The sequence below is a fragment of the Phalaenopsis equestris genome, unplaced genomic scaffold (genome assembly GCF_001263595.1).
Source record: "Phalaenopsis equestris unplaced genomic scaffold, ASM126359v1 Scaffold001084, whole genome shotgun sequence".
Classification (NCBI taxonomy): Eukaryota; Viridiplantae; Streptophyta; class Magnoliopsida; order Asparagales; family Orchidaceae; genus Phalaenopsis; species Phalaenopsis equestris.
In genome coordinates, this window is record NW_018165523.1 from 174,537 (window position 1) to 198,294 (window position 23,758).

The following is a 23,758-nucleotide window of genomic DNA, read 5'->3' on the forward strand; positions in this document are numbered from 1 at the left end:
AATAACTTAATATATGTGTCCATTATATTAATTCAATGAAAGTATTTTAGACTTTGATATACATTAAATTTAACTGTATTCTTTAAAGTTTAATTTTTAAGTTTACTTTTACTTTATTCTTATAACATTCACATCTATCTCTTGAGCATTGTCTAAACATAACCTAATAAATCAATGACCGATGTTTTCTCATCGACACATCAATTTTCTTCTAATTTACACGTTTTTTTAAAATGAAAAATTGTGTACTCGCCTCTGACCGATATTCTTCCGCCAACACAACAGTTAGCAATCTAAATATCACAATTATTTGGGGTGATAGAATAATATTTACGCTTGACGTCCTTTGCCTGTATCTTAAGAGGGTGAATTTCTTTTCTCAACATGTACATTTAAACATTCATATATATACTATTTAATTCCTCGTATCATACATTTTTTTATTGTAAAGATAATTTATATTTATCTACAAAAAATAATGCAACTCTATTAAACTCTAAAGTCATTCGATAATTTGATAGATGCCTCTTTACTAGAATTTTAAGGTCAAGTAATAATTTGACTTATACATTTGGTCATGAAATAAGCTATCATTTACAACTCTATAAGAACATAAGACTCATGCAATATATTGATATTTTTCTAAAATAAACTAATATTGAGCTATCAAAACAATAATATTTAACTTGCATACTTTATAACAGACGATATGAAATATCATATGTGATTTAATTTTATTGATGTATGATATAATAGTGAAAAATTGTAAGCAAAAATATATTTAAAAGCAGGAAATATTACTGTAACATAAAAAAATATAATTACTCACCTCAAGTTTAGATGATTTTCTTGCTCTTAATTACTTCCAACTCTTTCAAATTAACACCTATAATATATAACATATTCATTGTAATATCTAATTTCAGTTACCCGAGGGTAGAAACGAAGGATTGAAGGAGAGGAAACGATGAGTTGGGAAGCCAAAGAGAGGGAAGGTGAAGCAAGGGAATCGGAAAATAAGGAAGTGAGTTTGCTTTATAAATTGTCTTATGAGGGCGGTAGGGACTTACCTGAGAGTCTAACGACAACGTCGAGGGTAATGAGGAGGGCTCTTCCGGGATCGTGAGGGTTTCAATGGTTGCGGTGAGTGCGACTAAGGCAAAGAGAATAGGAGCTCTTCGTGTTAATGTCGAGCAGATCAGGTCTAGCCATGTTCTGGCACGGAAGCGAAAGTCATCGAGCAAAAAGTAGCGTTTATGTTGCGTAGAGAAGGAAGAGGAGATGGGTTGATCGCGCGTTCATGAAGGAGGGAGCCAGAGCCGATGCATTTGGAGTTCGATTGAAGGAAGAGCTCCCATACAAAGAATGAGAAGATGTGCGATCCCGTGCTTAGAGGAGCAGGCGAAATTGCATTAGGGGAAGAACATGTTTGCGCTTGGTTAGGGCTCGACCGAGGATAAGTAATTTTTATTTAGTTGATTTAATAATAACAATTACTGATAATAATAATAATAACAACAATACAAAAACAACAACAAAGTCTTAATCCCACTACTTGGGGTCGGCTACATGAATCCTTTTCTCCTTTGCATCCTATTTAGTGTCATATTTTCATTTAGTTCTAATTTTTCATTTAGTTATATTTTCATTTAGTTCTAATTAATTAAGATCATTTTTTATACAATAAGCCTAAGTATTCCTAAGTCTACCTTTGTCTTTCTTAACATAAGTCGAATTTAAAACATCTACTTCATAATCGGATCATCAGATGGTTGACGTTTAATTTGACCAAACCATTTAAGATGACTTTCTCAAATTTTGTCCATTACAGGAGCTACACCAACCCTATCACGAATATATTCATTTCGCATTGTCTCTAGGTGTAAAGCCACTATCCACCTAATCATTCTCATCTCGGCAACACTTAACTTAATATTATGCTTCTCTTTTAAAGGACCGGGTTACTTCGCTCAAATGGTTTGAAGGAAGAAGACAAGTAGAGATGAAGTAATGTCATGCCTTTGATGAGGCATTAAGTGCAGAAGAAGCAAAATTTATCTTTTGGTTGTTCCTAGACTTCCAATCTCCACGTTCATCAGTTAAAAATGCTATAATCTTCTGAAGTTCTCCCTCAATAGGATCAAACATTGTGCAAAAGCAGTCAGTTACATCAGGTAACAGATATAATGTATTGATCATTCAGGATTTAAATCTACTAGATTTTCCCGAACAAACACCAAATCATCAATTTCCTCGGGTAGATTAGCATAGAACTCTCAAAATATAGAAATGACGACGTCAGCAGAAAAATAACAGAATTTCTCCCAATTCTGAGCTACAATAAGATTCTCCATAAAACCACAAGGAGAAAGAAATGCTCGCTCTTGAATCAATTTCTTAGAAACAAGAAGATTACTGTAACGATCTTGGGCCTTTCTACTCATGAACTTCTTGGGATCAAAAGTATTTTTGCCTTTGCTTCTCTTTAATTTAGGAGTCATAATCAAATCTATAAAAATTTGAATAAACATCTAAATAAATTCCATGAACTTCTAGAAGTGTTTTCAAGTAAAAATTTTTATTCACCATGGATTTTTCACCATTATCTCCCAAATTTTCAATTTTCAACTACTTTATAATTTGGAAAAAATACATGATGAAAATTGAAATTTTCAAAAGCAAAGTGAGCTCTTACCCGAAGATGAAAAATTCTGAAGTTTTTGATAAAAAAATCTTCTAAATAAGCAAGGAAGGAGAAGCCCTAGGGTGCGAAATCGTGAAAAATATGGAAGAAGATGAAGTCCAGCAAAAGAATGGCGTGAACCGACCCAAAATTTGGGTTTTAGTACATTTCAGCTGGTTCGACGTCTAGGTGTCAGTGCTTAACCGTACAGATTTTGAAAATTTTTATCTTTTTGAAAAGAGCACAACAAACCTAAGGTTTTCGAACCCTAACATATTAGATTCAACAACCATTTCAATAGTTAATTGGTTTCTTCATCTCTCCAATATTCACGCGCACAAACACTAGATTATTAAATATAACCCATTCCAATCATTTCAGTTCTCTAACACCAAATATTGACAACAAAAACATGTCCCTATTTCATTATTATGAGCATAAGTTCAATATAAACAGACACAACATTGATTCAACAAGAACAATTAAGCAACTACAAACATAATACCAATTGACATTACTAGAGACTTTAAATTTAAAGTCGGCACACAACACATAAACACAACAAAATCATTAGATTTCACACATCTTCCTAGCATTAATAATTGTGAACGCTGTTGTCATTTATCTTTTCTTTCATCGGAATTTGACGATCGAATAAGTGGTAAAAAGGAGCACGGGGAAAATCTTCCACAATTTTCTCTCCTATCCACTGGTTATCTTGATACATCTTTACCTGATACTCTAGGAAGCATGCTTGCACACTTGTCTGAATTGCCATTCCAGATCATATTGGTAATACATCTCACTTAACTTGGAATGCAGATTCTCCAACTCCGCAATCTTCGCAAGTTTCTCCATTACTCCTTCCAGGCTTAGCGCAAGGAATCTATTGAAGTATGTTTGGGTTTCCTTATACATCAACTTCTTTTCTTCTAACATACCCATGTTCTTACTCCATGGATCTTGAGGCAATGATCTCAAGGTAGGGATGATTTTTCCACTCCTTTCCTCCTCAAAAACACTTAGAATATTGAAGAAGATGTCCCAATTCACGTCCATAGTCGTTTTCATAGAGAAGGACGGGGCAAAAATCAAAATTTGGTGGTTTTTGAAATTTACTCGAACTGTGGCGCCTAGGCTCCATATTGGGCGCTTAGGCTAGACTTGCAGTGAAAGGGGCGCTTAGGTGCCAGGTTCGGTGCCTAGGCGCCAATACCCAAAATTGCCAAAGGTCCAATTTACTCGTCCCAACCTTGTTTTAATCATCAAATAAATGTTTTGCGTCTCCTTACATGTAGGACTCATTATAAACTCGATGTAATAATAATCACCAAATAAATCAATCCACACCGACAACTATTGGTTGCCTCTCACAAAATAGTTGGTTTAACATCGTCAGCCCGACGTATCCAATGTTTTACTCTGGTTGACTTAGCATTAGGATCTCTTCATCAAAAGGTTTGTTTCCACTAATGTAATGTTTCAGTCAATGTCTGTTTACCTTAATTTTTCATTTAGTTTTTAGATCTTTAATATGAACAACACCATAAGAATGACTTTCATTACAATAAATGACCCTGATCACTTGGACTTAAGTTTTACGGGAAATAATTTAATCTTGTATTATATAATAAAACATTTTCTCTACGCTCAAAATCTTTTATCAAAATCCTAGTTCATGCTAAATCTTCATCCTTTTTATATAAATCTTTACATTCTCATAAAATCCATTCTTTATTTCCTTAAGTTCATTTAATTGCAATAATCGTTTCTTGCTAGCATTCCTCAAATTATAGTTAAATTCTTTAGGAGCCCAATAAGCTTTATATTTCAATTAAGCCGACACATGACAAGCCTTTCCAAACATGAGCCTACATGCTGACATTTCTAGAAGAGTTTTGTAAGCAGTTTTATAAGCTCATAATGCAGAATCAAGTCTAGCAAACCAATCTTTTTTGTTAGGATTTATAATTTTTTCCAATATTGTTTTAATTTCACGATTGAATATTTCTGCTAAATCATTAGTCTGAGGTTGATAAGTTGTAATAATTTGATGTTTAATTCCATATTTTCTCATTAATGTTTAATGCTATAGTTTTTAAAATGACTTCCTCCATCATTAATGATCACTAAGTATTTTAAATCTGGTAAAAATATATCTTTAAAAATTTTGCAATACTCTGAGAATCACATCGGGGTAGCAGCTTCAATTCATTTATAAAAATAATCCACAATTAATAAAATATATAGTTTTCCTGAAGATAATACAAATGATCCAATAACATTTAAACCTCATGTATTAAAAATTTCAACTTCTGAAGTAAAATTTAAGAGCATTTTATCCCTTTGAGAAATATTGCAAACTCTCTGACATCCATCACAAGTCTTCACATAAGTATTAACATCCCTAAATAATGTAGGCTAATAGAATCTAAATTATAAAATTTTAAATGCAGTATTATCCACTTCAAAATTCCCCCGAAAATTCGATTTATGATATTTTTGAATAATTTTCTGAGTTTCTTTAATTGGTACACATCTTCAAATGACTAAGTCCTTACATTTTTATATAAATAAGGATTATCCCAAAAGTAAAATCTTGCATCATAAATGAATTTTTTCTTTTGGTGGCTCGTTAATCTGTCGGGTAAAATATTACTAAATAGCTAACTATCAGCATACCACGAAATATGCCACTTAGCAACAACATATAATTGTTAATTAGGACTTTTTTTATTTATTACATTATCAAAGTTTCCATAATTTTCCTGTTCAAGTAATGACAAATGATTAACAATTTGATTATCAGAACTCTTTTTATTCACTAACTGAAAATCGAACTCCTGTATCAGGACCCACATGATTAATCTTGGTTTTGCATCCTTCTTCAGCATTAGATATTTAATAGCGGAATAATCAGTATGCACAATGCATTGAGCTCCAATAAGATAAGACCTAAATTTATCAAAAACATATACTGTTACCAATAACTCTTTTTCAGTAGTGGTGTAATTAATTTGTGCTTCATTAAGAGTTTTACTGACATAATATATAACTTTAAAAATATTATCGTATTTTTGTCATAATACAACCCCAATAGCCTAATCACTTGTTTCACAATTTAATTCAACTGATTTTTCCAAGTCACTTGAAAAAATAATAGGTGCATTAATTAATTTTTTCCTTTAATAATTTGAATACATTTAGGCATTCATCGTTAAAATCAAATGTCGTATCTTTTTCTAAAAGATGACACATAGACTTAACAATTTTTGAAAAATCTTTAATGTAACGCTTGTAGAATCTAGCATGTCCTAAAAAACTTCTACCTCCCCTCATCGTGGTAGGTGGGGGTAGTTCAACAATAATTTGAATTTTTGCTAGATCAACTTCCATATTTTTTTCAGAAATCTTATGTCCTAAAATAATTTATCGTGCGATCATAAATTTACATTTCTCCCACTTAGGAACTAAATTTGTTTCTTCACAACATTTAAGAATGTTAGCAATCTAAACATGAAAAGTGACATCATGCACCTTTGAAAAGTGCTAGGTGCATTACATAAATTGAAAGACATTATTCTAATAGCAAGTCCCATTCGAACTTGTAAATGTAATATTTTTCTGATCTTTAGGAGCAATAGAGATTTGGTGTTATCCAAAATAACCATCTAAAAAATAGAAATATCGATATCCAGCCAGTCTATCTTACATTTGATCCAGAAAAGGTAGGGAAAAGTAATTTTTTATAGTTGCAAGATTTAAGGTTCATTTGGGGAGACTTATAAGTGAGGCGACATTTTTGAAAACGCCGCCTAATCGTTTGGGTTTGCGCGTTTTGAAAACGCTGCCTGCCGCATTTGAGTTTTTTACATTAAACGCAGACTGCGGGTCGACCCCAATGGTCGACCTGCGGACCGCGTTTCAGGATAAGCTGCTTATCCTAAAACGCACAAGCTGCCCCAAACTGACCCTTAGTTTTCTATAATCAATATAGATACATCACCTAGTGGTTTGTCTTGTTGGAATTAATTCATTCTGTTCGTTAACAACTACTGTCACTCCCTCTTTCTTAGGAACACAGTGAATAAGAGTAACTCAATCAATATCGAAAATATGATAAATAATTCCAGCATAAAACACTTCAAAATTTTTTTCTTTACAACATCTTTCATGATATGATTAAATTTTTTTTGAGGATCTATCCTAGGCTTATGGTCATCCAAAAGCTTTCTTATAATTTTTCAAAGTCTCAATTAATTTTTTTTCTTGAGCTTTAGTTAAATTTGAGGATATTATAACAGGTGAATTTGATGAGTTCCATAAAAATGAGTAGTTTAAATGCATTGAGAGCACCTTCATCTCTAGTTTAGGAGTTTTTTTGAATTGAAGGGATCAAATGTTTACCATTTTCAGTACTGTCTAAAATCTCAAAATTTTCTAGAATATAATTTGAATCCTTAGTATTTATCTCATTTGATTTATCTTGCAAATCAATTTTATTTTCATCCTCTAGTTCTTTTTGATTTATTATAACTTCACATCTTTCTTGAAATTGATTAACAATCAAATAGTCAATAATATCCACTCTATAACATTTATCATCTTTTCCTATAACTGGATACTTCATAGATTTAAACACATTAGATTTAACTTTCTGGTTATTAACTCTCATAGTTAACTCTCTTTTCTGCACATCTATCATTGCTAGTCAAGTGACAATGAAATGTCCTCTAGAATGATAATAAATTTTTTATTCTCCTCCATATCTAACATAATTAAATCTACAAGGAAGATAAATTTATCCACTTTGACTAATATGCCTTATATATCGATCAACTAATTGAAGCGTTACAGTAGTGAGAGAAATAATCCCAACCTTCTAAATATAGATAATGACACGAGGTTAATGCTAGTTCCTAAATCACATTTTTTCAGAAAATTTTTCTTCAATTGCATAAGTTATAGTGAAGCCACGAGGAGCTTGAGTTTTTAAGGAAGTCTTATTTAAATTATCGCACTATATTCTTCGCTTAGTGCAACAGTTTCATAATTTTCAAATTTCATCTTTTTGTTTAAAATTTTTTTCATAAATTTAACATAACTTGACATTTGTTCTAAGACTTCAGCAAAAAGAATATTAAGTGTAAGTTTTTTAAATATCTCAAAAAATTTTGAAAATTTTTGATCTAGTCTTTGTTGTTTTTGTCTCTAAGAAAAAAGAAATGGTGATTTTTCTAAGTTAATCTTAGTTGGTGAGACTAATTTTTCTATGTCTTTAGGAGCAGTTTCTTCAGGTTTTTGAGTTTCTACATTTACTTTCTCAACTTCAATTTATTTCTGAATTCCAAAATTTAATTCCTTTCCTTTTCGGAGTTAAACAACTTTAACTTGCTCTTGTCTTTTGTTTTTGTCATTCAAATTTATTTCCGTATTACTAGGAAGTGTCCTTGAGTCCTATTGTTAAGTGTATTTGCAAATTGTCCTAATTGATTCTCAATATTTCTAATTACAACACTCTGATAATTAATTACCCATCTATAACACCATTTATTCTATAGACAATTTCTTTTTCTTCAATTGTTGGTTATTGAACCCAGGAGGATATAAAGGTCTTTAGTTATTATTTCTCTGGTTGTTCCAATTTCCCAATGAGTTCGCTCCTCCATTGCTGACTTCTACCACCAGAATTATTATTCTAGTTAAAGTTGATATTTTTTCCAATCTGAGTTGTAATAGTTTGAATATGAGTTATTAAGTCTATCATTAATTGCATTTAAAGTCTCTAATAATGATTGAGAATCAATCATTTATTCCAATGAATTTTCTTCAATCACATGAAATGTTTGAGAAAAATTCATGCTAAATTGGTCTATCTTTCTGGATATCGCAGCAATATAAGATGTCAGAATAGAAATAACATCATTATCATAAATACTGACTACTTTCATGGGATTTGCCCTTTCAGGGGTCATTGAAAATTGTTAGTAGCCTCTCTTCAATTAAGACATAAGCTTTATCAAATGATTTTGACATTAATGAACTTCCAGTCGCAACATTTATAATAGATCTAAGAGATCATATTAAACCACTATAAAATGTTTGAATAATTGACCAGTCTGATAAGACATGAAGTGGACATTTTCTGAGTTTTTTTAAATATTTCCCAAACTTCATATATTGACTCACTTTCATACTGTGTAAATGAAATAATGTCATTTCTAAGCTTAGCAGTTTTTGAAAGTGAAAAATATTTAGCTAAAATTTCTGTGCTAAATCTCCCCAAATTTTATTAGATCTAGGTGCTAAAGAGTTTAACCACATCTTAGCTTTATTCCTTAAAGAAAAAAGTCAAAGCCTTACGACATCGTTTGATTCACCATCATACTTAAATGTTGCACATAGTTCTAAAAAATTTGCAAGGTGTAAATTTGGATTCTCAAATAGTGTTTTCCCAAATTAATTGCTTTGTACCATTTGAATAATAACAGATTTAAATTTGAATGAGCTAGTCGTTACACTAAGGGTTTTGGTATGCTTAAGTGAATTTCATTTTCTGTAAGGTTTGCATATTAAAAATCTTGTACATGATTATGTTTATATTCAGTAGTTTGAATATCAAAATTATTATGTAATGTGTTAGCCATTTCTTGCTAATTATGAAGTTTTTTTTTATTTTTTGATTTTTCTAATCGTTCGTTCTACTCAGAATTGTTTATTAAACTTTCAGATCTTGAACTACGCATGCAAAATATTAAAGTTAAGAAAATAAAATAAAACACTAAAAAAACAAAATATTGTTTTTTATAAAATTTTTCAGCTTTTCAATTTTTTTGGTTTTGTAAATATTTTTTAAATATTTTTAACAATTCAATTTTTTTAAAATAATTTTATAGTTTAAATAAAATTACTAAGTCTAACAAAAGTTTCTTTCGATTTCCCGACAACAATGTCAAAAACTTATCCCGACCCACAATTATGCAGATTATTATATTCCAAAAGATAAAAAAAGTTGACCTAATTTATATTTAGCAGCTAATGTGAATAAATTAAATGTTATAAAATATATAATAATATTTTTCACACTAGAGGTACTACGCAATTATACATATCGTTTCAAGTAATATAGAGTTTTCTATAAAAACCCAAGTATCGATCTTACAGAGAAGCTGTAATTCTTTGAATAGACTTTTATTGAAATTTTTACTTAAAACTACAGAAAATAATCTAGAAAATATAGTAGCAAATTTAGATTTAAAGTAAAATTACTAAATTTCTGCAAACTGTTTAAAACTAAATGTAAATGCAGAGATTCTAAACTATGCTAAATGTAAAAGAAAGTTCTAGTTATGAAAGAAATCTTCCCCTCTGCAATGAGTTCAAAATTTGTGTCTGAATCAAAAGTTTTAAAAGTTTAAATGATGTATTGTGACAAATAGGAGCATACTTATTTTTTACAATCTCCCGAGTGCATAAAAAACATTAGTTATTCTAAAGTAAGTTCCCTATTATATAGTAGTGTTGAGTAGATTCTAGCATCTCACTTTTAGATTACCCACTGTGTTCTTTTTATAGGACATACTAGGGAAGTTAGGTTCCAACTCTAGACCAAATTGGTAAAGGATCTAGGCTGTCACCCTAGAAACACCAATTCTACGCCTATCAAAATTTATTTCCCTATCTATTTACATTCTCTTAGATTGTAGTTGCCTCACTCTCCTCGTAAGGTTAGTGTGGTACTCGCTAGTTCAGTGAAATCATAGCCCTGCCAGGTCATTATGTTTCGCAACGTATTTTAACATTACAAACGGTTAATTTGCAAAATAAATGAAGAATTGTTGAAAATAGCATTACAATTTTGGGAATAAAAGAAGTTATAAACAAATTAAATCCTTCACATGATAACTTCTTATTGCATGGAGAAAAAAAAAGAACTACTCAAAATTTATGGGGAAAACAAAACAAACCACGATTTATATTAAAACTCAAGTTTATGACACAACTTAAACAAAGTACAAATACTTTTCTCAAACTCTTCCCCAAGCAATCATTTGAAGTTCCCTGACTTCTTTGACTCCAATAGATTTTTACAAGACTCACAACACTCGTGTGGTAGCGACCCACTCTAATGGGGCTCTACCTTAATCACTCTTGTGCGCGCGCGCGCACACACACACACACACACACTAGCATCCCCCAGCGCTCTAGTCTCTTTTTTCATTTGGGCTTCATCCTTATATGTAAAGCTCTAAAAATCATCAAGGGTTGCTTCAGAGACTTCTTCAAAATTCGACTAAATTCATTGCATAAAAGGGATAACCGCTTCTGGCATTTAGGTTCCCGACTGTGGCGCCTAGGTCTAATCACGTTCAGTTCTGGCGCTTAGGCGCCAGAAGTGGCATTTAGGCGCCAGAAGTGGCATTTAGGCGCCACTATTTCATATCTCCATTTTATCATTTTCATACATTTTTCTATAAACTTTATTTTCTGTACTTAAAACTAAAAACATACAAAGTACCTTTCATTAAAGCGCAATATTTACAAATATAATCATGAAATGTATATATAAAATAGATAATTTTAAGGCACGTTAAAATCACAAAAAATGGCCATCCTAAAGAATCTCATAAATCTATGCATCAAAAAGAAGAGAGGAACTTTGTTGCCTTCATTAGAATTTAACATGTAACTCTAATTAACAATAATCAACAGACCATCCTGAAGAACCGATAAGGTCAAAAGTCTAATCATAGACCTCACAAGCCTAAAAAAAATCAAATAAAACTAAAGTGGAAAAGAAACAATGTCAAACACGTGAAAATTGCAAAACTAAAAATATCTATAATACAAGTCACAAAAAATAAACATAGAGTATATAATATAAACAAGAGACGTCCAATCAATATCGAATAATGATTACTGTTATCTGCTCTCTCAATTCAGCCATTTCTGCAGCACCTTCGACATTCTGGGTGTAAGCTTCTGTGATTAAATTTCTAGCTGTGGTATAGATTGTCCCACATGAAATTCTAATGCTTCTGGCAGGACTTACATGTGATCATCATCAACTAGGTTGAAGTCAATATCTGACCTAGAATGATGTCGTCAAATGTAGTTGTGGAGCGCTATCGTGGCCACTATAATCTGCACTTGTTTTGGAAATGGGTAAGTTAGCATATCACGTAGTATGAACTATTTTTTCTTTCACATTTCAAACGTTCTTTCAATTGCGTCGCATAAGGAGTACCTTTTTTTAAATAATTTTTCCTACTGTGAGCAACACCGATGGATCTTTCGAAATCAGGAATGCAATACTTCGTATTTGGATATGGCTCAGGCACTCCCTCTGTAAAGAATATCCAATATTGATCAGACAATATTTACCTGCCCAAATATTGTAATTAGTAATAAACTAAAAAAATCGAATGTGATTGATATATTTACGAATCTGGAGGTGGGTGCGAGAAGTCTTGCCTTTGATTTCTTATCACAAAAATAAAAATACGATTACCGTGTAGCGTTGCCTTCCCAACCAGCTCTCATAAAACTAAAGCATATATTGAAGTCACAAACAACCATTAAATTTTGTGTGGGCGATCCACATCGTCCAATGTATGCGATCTTCTCAGTACTAGTTACTCGTGCATACACATGGGTTCCGTCAATTGCTCAAATACAGTTTTGTTAGATTAGTTAAAGTTGTGATTGCCATGCAACTCATTTTACGTCTGAATGTCATGTTTTAAAAAATCTTACCTTAAAGAATGACATATATCATGGGTCATTTGCAATATTTGTTGGAGTCATCTCGAATGTTAGATCCTCTAGTTTAATTATTTTTGCCGACAAACTGACAAGAGCTTTCAAATCTATCGAGAAATAGCTGTTGATTATCTCCAATGAATGCTGTAATCGCTCCGTCGCTACTCTCATTGATTTATTTTGTGATGAAATGTAGAGGATTATTGCTAACATCTGTCTTTTTGTCATTCTTGAGGAGTCGGGAAACCCATAATGGCTATGTAGTTCATCGAGCAAATCCAAAAATGAGTTTCGTCGTACAAAACATGCTACTGAATTGTGTGGATTGTCCTTGTAGTAACTCACCGACCCATTTATCATCAATATAACTCGATGTTAATCATGGAGTTCGATCGACGAAGGAGTTGTAGTATTCGTACATAATAATCATAGTCGCCGTAATTATTCTTATACGACACAGTTGTTGCCAATCCATCCTAGAAAAGTATAAAGGCAATTAGATCAAATCAAACAACATTTAAAAGAACATCTAAAAACTGAAGATTATTTATTACGAAACGGAAATAATTACATAGCATCATATTGATTGTTCGTGCAGGAAAGATAATACATCCAGATCAAACAATCCTTTAGAAAATGAAAGAAAAATCAAGCCGACAAACACTAACACCACGAAATCAAACGTAAATATTGGACAGAAGGTTCGGGGGTATCTTCATGAATATCTGCCTGCGGGTCGGGTCCTCCAGTAACTTCAAGGAGTTCATATAGAACGACGTATCTACCATAACTTTAGGATATGTATCCATATATGAAGAAAGTCGTCTAGGGTGGTGTCATTTGAAGGATCAGATTGTGCTCTGCATACTTCTATAAGTTTATTTATTGAGCTTATGACTGAAGCGGCTCCTTTTTTTTTTTCTCCACCCTAGGCCACTTTGACTGGCATGTGGACTCCAACTTCCGCTGGTTTAGACTGGGGCCTTCACCTGACTCATCTACTTGCTCGACCTGTAAGTCATCTGGTATGCTTGTAAACTTATGCTCACTTGGGGTGAACGCATGCATGCTCGTCGCAACACACACACACAGTCCGCTTGATAGGATCCCAACCTAAGCCATTGGATCCCTGTTTTAGTTCCTTCCAAACTTCCGGTCCTTCTTTAACTGATCCCACTTGTTTTTAAATTTTAATCTATTGTAGTCCCTTCCCATCATTTCATGGAACTTCTTCGTAATATTCTGCCACTCTTATTTGTTAAAATAGGTGGTGGGCCTATTTCCAAGCTCAATCTCCTTAATATAGATGTTGCAAAATATAATTGTGACTTCTCTATCCCACATTCCTGATGAAACCACTTCTTTAGTCTTAACTATTACGGTAATAATAAAAAAAATTGATCAAGAATGAAACTGATATAGCTAGTGAAACAAAAAATAAGATAAAAAAGAAAGCTCTAATAAAACAAGCCCATACACAATAAACCTTAAAAACCAAAACAAGAAAACACAAGAATGAAAATCTGTTCAAAAATTCAATCCAAAATGCGTTGATGAAGATGATGTTGATATGGAAAGAACGAAAATCTCAACACTTTCATGATTTCTTCCACCATATATACTTGATTTTAGCCACAAATTAGTCTCAAGACAGCCACCAACGAGGCAGAAACCACCCTATCACAACCACAACCCTCCCCCATCACAGCTCCATCACAGTCCCCACACAACCACAACCTAGTCCCAAGACAACCACAAACCAGGCAGAATCCCCCCATCACAGCCACAACCCACCCCCCTTCACAGCTCCATCACAACCCCCACAACTGCCATCCACCACCAACCCACAGACCCAAGCCTAACACAACACACCCAAAGCCACCAACAAACACATCATTCACAGCCACCAGCACAGCTTCCAGAGCCACCAACATACATACATCCGCCACCAACCCACAAACCCAGGCCCAACATAACACACACCCAGTGCCACCAACATAGCCTCCACAACCACCAACAAACATATCACCCACAACTACCAACATAGCCTCCACAACCACCAACAAACATATCACCCACAACTACCAACACATCCTCTAGAGCCACCAACACACACACACACTCACATCCACCACCAATCCACAAACTCAAGCACAACACAACACACCCAAAGCCACCTACAAGCAAATCACTCACAACCACCAACACAGCCTCCACGTGCTACCAACAAGCACAACATCCACTGCCACCAACACATTCTCCACAGCCACCAACACACACATACATCCACCACCAAACCACAGACTCAAGCCCAACACAACACACCAACAAGCACATCACCCAAAACAACCAACAGAGCCACCACATGATACCAACAAACACATCACCCACAGCCTCCAACACAAACTCCACATGACACCAACAGACACAACACCCATAGCCACCAACACAACCTCCATAGTCATCAACTCACAGACCCAATCACAGTACAACACACACCCAAAACTGCCAACACGCACATCACCCACAGCCACCAACACAGCCTTCACAGCCATCAACACACACTCTCATCCACACACACCCAAAGCCAACACCTCCATCACCAGCGAACATAACAATCATCATAACTACCATCATAATCAACACACTTCTCCCATCAAATTAAACAAGAAATCATCTTTAGAGCAGATAATAAATGCTCCAATGTTGCTTAAAGGCTCATTCGAATAAAGGCTCATTCGAACACAACAAAATGAAAGAACAATTCACCAAACAAGCATGAGTAACGAATGTGTCAAGCACACCAAGGTGCCCAAAGAAATGCAAGTGAACTAGTCAAAGCCATTCCATAAAAAATTACCACAGGATTAACTACAGTTATATCTACAAATGAAGCACTCTCTTCCAGCCATTTATTAGATTGAAGATCAAACAAAGAAAATAAAAACAACAAGGAATGTAGAGTTTAGGCAATTACAACCAAAGCACTCTAACAATGCTCCAGAACGAATCAACAACCCAATTTCATCCATTCATCAAATTTTTAGTGAAACATCAAACCAACCTCAAAAACCCAATCAATTAAGAAAGCCAAGAATCACTGGAAGAAAGTCATTTCATAAAAAAATACCAGAGGAATAACTACAGTAACCAGAGATCAGAGGGTGGAGGAAGAGGAGAAAGGGAACAGTACGCGTGAGAAGGATAGAGGCGCGAGAGAGATAGTACCGAAGGGTTCTTGAGAGCGATCGATGCAAGGGCAGATGACATGCAAGAGAGGCGAGGTTGAGGGCAGCGAGGTAAAAGTTATGCGAATGAACGTGGGTCGTGGAGTCGATTCCGCGACCATGTTTATTAAAAAAACCCATACGCCATTTCCCATTAAGCTACTTGAATGCATGAAACAAACAGGGCGAAAACGTTTTGAAAACGCCACTCGCGGTTATAAGTTGCCCAAAACCAGGCCTTAGTTAATAACAATCAAATTTATAATTGTCATTTTAATTAAATCTTTATATTTTATGTTTAACTATTGCAATTAATACTAATATTAAATAATATTATTTAAACTAATTACCTTTGGAAATATAACCCCAACCTTTCTCAGCTTTCTCCTTTTTTGCACAATCACCAAACTCGATTTCTTTTAAATTTTAATTCAACTATTGGTCCAATTAAAATTAGTAATATTAAATTTTAGAATTTGAATAATATTTAACTAATTAAATAAAATAAAACCTTTATCTTGATTACCCTTTTCATTTTTTAATTAGAAATTTCTTCTACCTATTTTTATTGACATTATTAAATATAATCTTATCTTAGCACTTAAATAAAATCAATTATACAAAGTAAATGCTAAAATAAATGTATAATTAAGAATTCATAATGAGCATACTTGGCCTCAAAAACTATCCTGGTTATATCTTTCTATTTGGTTCTGACCTGATAATATCCCGATCTTAAATCAATTCTAGAAAATGTAGTAGCGCCATCCAACCAATCAACTCTCTATAATCAATGCAGAATCTCATAGATCTGTCTTTCTTCTTGAAAAATAATATTGGAGCACTCCAAAGTGAATTACTTGGCACGATAAAATATTTACCTATAATTTTTTGTAATTAATATTTCAATTTCTGCAATTCCTTTGGAACCAGTTTATAAGAAGACTTGAAAATTATAGTTGTCCATGACTGCAAATCAATGCCAAATTTAACTTTTCTTTCTCATGGTAGACTTGAAAATTTCTTGAAATTTTGAAACTACCGGAATATTCTTTAATTCTTGCACATTCTCGTTCATCACTTCTAATTTTTTTAACCAATAGCTCACGACTTCGCAAACTTTTTTAACCTTCATTGCATTGATTAAGAAGATAATGAAGTCTTATTGCAAGAGAAACAAAATGGCTTCTTGCCAGTCAAATTAAACATCAATATCTTCTTCTAATATTCAATAGTAGCAAATGCTTTACTAACCAATCCATCTCAAGTATAACATCTAAGGTTTGAATTCGTATTACATTTAACTCTGTTGGTACTTCCTATTTATAATACTAACTTGCACAAAACTGCGTACAGGGCATTTTTCTAGGGAATGATGACACTTAATGCAGGAGAAAAGTGTACAAAATCAAGAGATAATTTGATAAAAAATCAGAAATGAAAAAATGTGATACACTCGGTTCAAATAAAACTTTGCTAGATTGATCTTGAATAATAAGCGTACCAGTAACCACTTCTACAATTTTTTTCAGCTTCACGAGGGGTAATTGCGATAACTCTAACCTTCACTAGTGGATCATTTTGGCGATCTAAAGTCTCATCCTTTGTTTGAGTTGAAGGCTTTCCATAAGCTTGAGCCTTTTTTGACTAGCTGTCTTCTAATAATTTTTTGGACTGTTAATGGCTTGAAATATCTGTGGTCTAACCAAAAAAGCACTGCCCAAAATAGATTCTTTCACATTTCTAACAAATTGGCCTTTCCAGCTGGAACTGCTTCACTTACATTCCAATTTAAATTTCTTATTTTGGCGGTTTTCTCCCTTCCTAAATTCTTTTTTCTTGCTTGCTTTGGGTTGCCATTGTTGACTGGAGAAGTTTAACTCATTTTCAATTCTTCTGGTCCTTTCATTTAGCATTGAAAATTTACTTATTTCAAAATGAACCTAATGCCAATCTCTACTGATCTTGGAGGCATACAAAAATTGATGACATTTTTTCTCCTAAATGCTGAAATAATGAGGTGCAAATCAGGAAAGATAAATAAATTTTGCTTCATGTTGCATACCTGCTTGGACCCCCGATTCAAATTGAAAAATTTATCTTTTAGTTCAAATACGATGGAAGGTGGAATAAACTATCCTTGGAAACTCTTACAAACTCATTATTTGAAATCTATGGAAGAGGTGTTAGCCCAAATTTTCTCAATGGTATTCCTACCACCATCTCACTGCCTCACCTTCTAGCATGAAAGTGGCTAGCACAACTTTTTTATTTTCCAAGCAAATTATGTTATAAGAATTTTACCTACTTTCACTAGTACCTTTAAATACATGTGTCTTGAATGTTTGGAAGATCTTCAAATGCCAATCAACTTTTATAGCATATTCCAATTAGAGCCCCGATTCTGATAGATGGTTTTTAAGTAGTAGTTATATTATCAAAAACTTGCGATATTAAGTGAACAATGCCCTGTAATAGTAGTTTGGGTTTCTTCGTTTGCCCTATTCTGAATATCACTTATGTTCAAGTTGTTTTTAGCCTGCCTTTCTTATTTTGCAGTTAGCCTAGAAGACTGATCCTTAATTCATTCTGATATTTCTTCAGATATATTCACTTGTATTTGCACAATTTATTATTCAATGCAATTTATCATATAATAGTTATGTCATGCATACATTCTTTCTTCAAGTTATCCACTCCAAATTCAGTTAACATGTAGCTCTTTATTAATAAATTTATATTTTAATCTAATTTTTACTTCTAAACCTAAGCATGCTTCCATCATTATTTTCATCCAAGCCTTCGCTCTGCTACTAGTTTTTGTTACACCACAACTGACTCTGTCAGACAAAATTCTCACCAACTCTAATTAAAACTCGTACAAATCAAGATTCAGTGGATAGTGAATTAGTCTCACTCAATCGTCACAAACATGTACAATTTAATTAAATGCATAATTCGTCAATATTCTCAATTTCTTAGAAGTGTGCATAATAATATCACCAAAATACATATAGAGCCCCGGATGCGAAAAGTGGAAGTTTGTGTTAGGTAGTCTACAACCAGCATAAAATTTGTCGAAAAATTATGACATGAATCCTTTAAACTTTATTATCACCTTGATAAAACAAAAAAAAAATACTAAACATTGTGGTCATTTGCATAAGTGAGGCTCCTAGTGATGAAGTGTATGGTCAAGGAAATGAGATTATGCCACAACCCAATTTGGAAGCTTGAAAAACCAAGACGATAATATACACTCAAACAAAAATTTAGATATTTCTTTTAACATTAAATAATATCAAAATTTTATTAAACTTTTTCAAAACATTAACATCTTTTTTTTCAACTTTTATGGCATATTTTTTAATGAAAAATTTACATATATATAACACACAATTTTTATATATTTACATATCTCACACCTAAACTTCTATAATTACATACATAATATTTTGGTGTTTTAAACTTATGCTTGAAACCATGTATTTGACTTTTAGAAATTGATGATGGTGCAACTTTTGATGTGATATTAAATAATCGAGTATTATGTGCTTAAATCTGAAATTTAGGTGTGAGATATGTAAATACATAAGGTTTTTGTGCTTTGTATGTAAATGTCCCATAATTAGTATACCATAGTTATTGGGGCTGATGTTTTTTTTGGAGCATGCTAGTGTTTGTGCCCTACATTTGCAGCTTCTATGTTCTTAGTGGGTTGACTTATTTGTTCTCTTTCGTTTATATAATTTTTGTTGAAGCAAAACCACATAAAATTTTGCTTATTTAATGTTGTTTTTTTCTTAAAAGGTGTGAACGCTTTAGATATCTCGGGTCTATTGTTAAAAGTGATGGTGATATTGATGGGGATTTTATTAGTAAAATTCAAGTTGATTGGTTGAAGTGGAGGAATGCTTCCGGCCTATTGTGTGATGGAAAAGTACCGCTTAAACTGAAAGGAAAATTATATAAGATGGTGGTGAGACCTGCAATGCTCTATGACGTTGAATGTTGGTTTTTAAAAGAGAAGCATAAAACTAAGTTAAGTGTTGCCGAGATGAGAATGATTAGGTGGATGAGTGGGTTTACACTTAGAGACAAAATGCAAAATGAATATATCCGTGATAGGGTTGATGTATCTTCAGTGAAGGACAAAATTAGAGAGAGTCGTCGTAGATGGTTTGATCATATTAAACATCGACCAATTGATGATCCAATTAAAAGAGTAGATGTTTTAGATTCGACTTATGTTAAGAAAGACAGCGTAGACTTAAAAAAGGCTTGGGCATATTGTAAAAAAAATGATCTTAATTTATTAGAATTAAATGAATATATGACAATAAAAAGTACTCAATGGAGAAAAAGGATTCATGTAGCCGGCCCCTCTTAGTGGGATAAAGGTTTTGTTGTTGTAATGTTGTGTTTTTTTCTGTTCTGTTCATTTTTTTTTGTCGCCCTGTTTTTGATCATGATGATGCTTTATCTCAAGTCTTTTGTATCCTCTTTAAAAAGTGACTTAAATTCTATGGTCATTAATGGAGTAAAAATACAGTTTATTTCATCAGTTCTAACAGTTGCTTGTATTTTTGGGCATATTAAATTCCCTTGTATTGTTATTGCAAGATTCTTACTGATTTCTATTGTTAAATTCTTCTAGTATTGCTAATTGGAACAATAATTTACTTGTCTTATAGTTTGGAGCCTTGTGCATTGCCATTATGGTTTATTTTAACACCAGAATAAAGGACATGCAACGAACGTTGGTTCTCTTAGTATTTTTAAGGTAGTGCCATACCATAGAATGAGGAACGGTTACTACAAAACTTTCTTTTGCTTATTTCCTTATTTTGTGTCATGGTGATATTTCTATGTTCCTTTATTTCTACATACGGGTTTTTTCTGAGATAAAAATTTTATAAAATTTAAATCTTCAATTTGCTTGTAAAAGTGTCATATTGTTTAGATCATCACTGCAACTCAAATGCTTGTTATGGTGCTTGGAACATTAACAATAAGGCATAGAAGCTTGTCATTGCTTTCTTGTTCTTTCTTAATTTGATGCATTCGAACAAGCAAATAGTTTCAATCAATTACACAAGATCGTCAAATAACATATTTTTGTGCATTTTAAATTTCAGGTGCTATTTATCTCCCCTGAGAGATTATTGAATCCAGAGTTTCTGTCAACATTTGGGGATGGTCTGCCGATATCTTTTGTGGCGATTGATGAAGCCCACTGCATTTCTGAATGGTTAGCATAATGAACATTAGGAAACTTACAAAATAAATTTGCACATTTCGTACACTTTACTTGTTGCTACTATCACATATTCTTTTTCCTTGTTGATACCAATATGGAATAGCGTTTGTTAATGTAATTTAATTTCCATAATTACCCCAAAAATAACTTCAATTTATTTTTTAAAATTTGATCAGGTCTCACAATTTTCGGCCTTCATATTTGAGGTTGAGGGCAACATTGTTACGGTCGGTGCTTAATGTTCAATGCTTTCTTGCAATGACTGCAACTGCAACAACCCAGACATTACATGGCATAATGCGTGCTCTAGAAATTCCTTCTACAGGTCTTATCAAGAAATGCCAAATTAGGGACAATCTACAGCTCTTTATAACCTCAAATGACGATAGGCATGATGAATGTTCTGCTGAAGTAGCACTATTTACCTAGTTCTTCAGCCACTACGGTTTCATTTTGTCTGTTACTGTTGTAGGCTAAAAGATTTGTTGATTCTTATCAAGTCAATTTCTATGAACAACATGAGAAGTATCATCATCTACTGCAAGTTTCAGGTTTGCTTACTTCAGCCATTTCTCCACTGGTCTCTACTTATTGACTTGGCCCACTTCACCCTGCACATGCACCACAGAAAAACACATTATACGATGAACGACTGCTCTTTAAATTTCTCTTGAAGGTCTCACTGCATTAATTTTGACCCATCTTGTAATGTTTTCTTGGCATCACAACTTTGTTTGCATGCATTTCTTAAACTGGACGGGAATTCCGGCGGCCTTGCTATCTCTTAAAATCTGCATCCGACTCATCTGAGTGTTTTTATTATTTTAGGTTAAATTTTCAAAAGGCAGATTCAATTTTATAGACAAGACACTATTTAAACATTTCACCATCATTTTGATAGAATTATAAGATGATTCCAGGGTTTCTATAGGCAAAGCTTTTATTGTTTGTATGGCCCCAATAATGAGAAAACATTTGATTTAGGCTAATGGTTTGGAGATGATCATGTAGCATATAGTGGAATTAATTTTTATTTTCGCTAGTGAAAATTTACCACCTGTAGCTTTGCATAGATTGTGGGATAATGATGAAGAACTCGATTAAGATCCCATGGCTTTATTGTTCTGGATTGTCGTTGGCTCTAAGAGATGGTTTACTCGACTTGACTGAATGATCATTTTCAACTGCTATTCTTTGTCTAAGAGAATCTTGCAGTTATCACATGCCATTCAACCTTCTCAAATCAATCAGAGGTATGACAGAAGAGTGATTTAATAAAAACCTATACTTATAGACACTTATGTTGAGTTGTACTCACAGGATTGAGTGGAGAATTAGTTTTACTGGATCATCACTGAAGAAACTATTAATTTTAACTCTTCTTATATTCATTAACAATAGAAACTATTGTGAAGTTTCTAAAAATATGATTAATGCTAATGATCTTTATATCATTAATAATAATAAAATATTTTATTTTTACTGCTGCATTAGTAAAAAAAGAAGTTGAGGAAGCTTTAGGGAAAACTAATGGTGGAAAATCAGTAGGACCTATTGATTTCTTAGTTGAAGTGTGAAAATATGTAGGAGATTTGGAAGTTTTTTGGTTTACTAAACTTTTTAATGTTATTTTAAAAGTTAAAAAGATGCCTGAAGAGCGAAGGAAGAGTATTTTGGTCCTAATTTTTGAGAATAAAGGGGATGTGCAAGAGTGCAAACTATTCAGAAATTAAGTTGATATATCATACTTTAAAATTATGGGAGAGGGTAATTGAACATAGGTTAAGACGTGATGCAAATATTTCTCATAATCAGTTTGGATTTATGCCGGGCATGTCTAATATTGAAGCTATACATTTATTGAAGGTTTTGATGGAGAAGTACAAAGAGAATTAGGGGGATCTACATTTGATTTTTATTGATTTAGAAAAAGCATACGGTAAGGTTCTAAGAGAAACCATTTGGAGATTTCTAGAGAAGAAAGACAGTGATATGACTTATATTCGAGTCATTAAAGATATGTATACTAGAGCTGTTACTTATGTTCGAACAAAAGGAGGATTGATCAAGTATTTTCCTATTTTAGGTTGATTACATTAAGGATTGGCTTAAGCCCATATCTTTTTGCTTTAGTTATGGATGCTTTTACTTGACATTTGCAGAAGGATGTACCTTGGTGTATGCTTTTCAGTGATGATATCCTTCTTGTGGACAAGATTAGAAAAAAATTTTGAGAAAAAAATTAGAATTATGGAGGTCTACATTAGAATCTAAAGGCCTTCGTTTGGTAGATCTAAAACTGAATACATGGAATGCAATTTTAGTAATAGTAGCTCAAGTGGCAGAGTTGAAATCATGGGTGATCAAATCATTAAAATGTGTGAACTAGGCTAGAGAGAGTGATCAAATCATTAATTTTAATTCCTGGGTCTATTGTTCAAAATGATGGTGATATTGATGGGGTTATTGTTAATAGAATCCAAGTTTTGGTTGGTTGAAGTGGGGGAATGCATCAAGCCTATTGTGTGATAGAAAAGCACTACTTAGACTAAAAGGTAAGTTTTATAAGATGGTGGTGAGACCTTCAATTCTCTATGACACAGAATGTTGACCTTTAATAGAGAAGCATAAAACAAATTTAAGAGGTGCTGAGATGAGAATGCTTAGGTGGATTAGTGGCTTGACACTTAGAGACAAAATACGAAATGAATATATCCGTGATAGGGTTGATGTAGCTCTAGTGGTGGTGTCGGCGCTTAAAAAGGGAAAAGTTAATGTTTGGGGGTCGCCCGTAAGAAGCTGTCTGGGGCCCCGAGAGAAAAGCCA

The 23,758-nt window shown here is 33.1% G+C and overlaps 1 protein-coding gene across 1 annotated transcript in view; it reads left to right on the forward strand.

The window, feature by feature from the left end:
* Positions 1-23,758, forward strand: part of LOC110033071 (ATP-dependent DNA helicase Q-like 5) — a 125,641-nt gene that overhangs the window by 4,203 nt on the left and 97,680 nt on the right. The window contains exons 4-6 of the mRNA XM_020736932.1: positions 20,811-20,923; positions 21,109-21,321; positions 21,405-21,483. Of these exons, the coding sequence (XP_020592591.1) occupies positions 20,811-20,923; positions 21,109-21,321; positions 21,405-21,483 (405 nt within the window). The remainder of the gene's footprint in view (positions 1-20,810; positions 20,924-21,108; positions 21,322-21,404; positions 21,484-23,758) is intronic.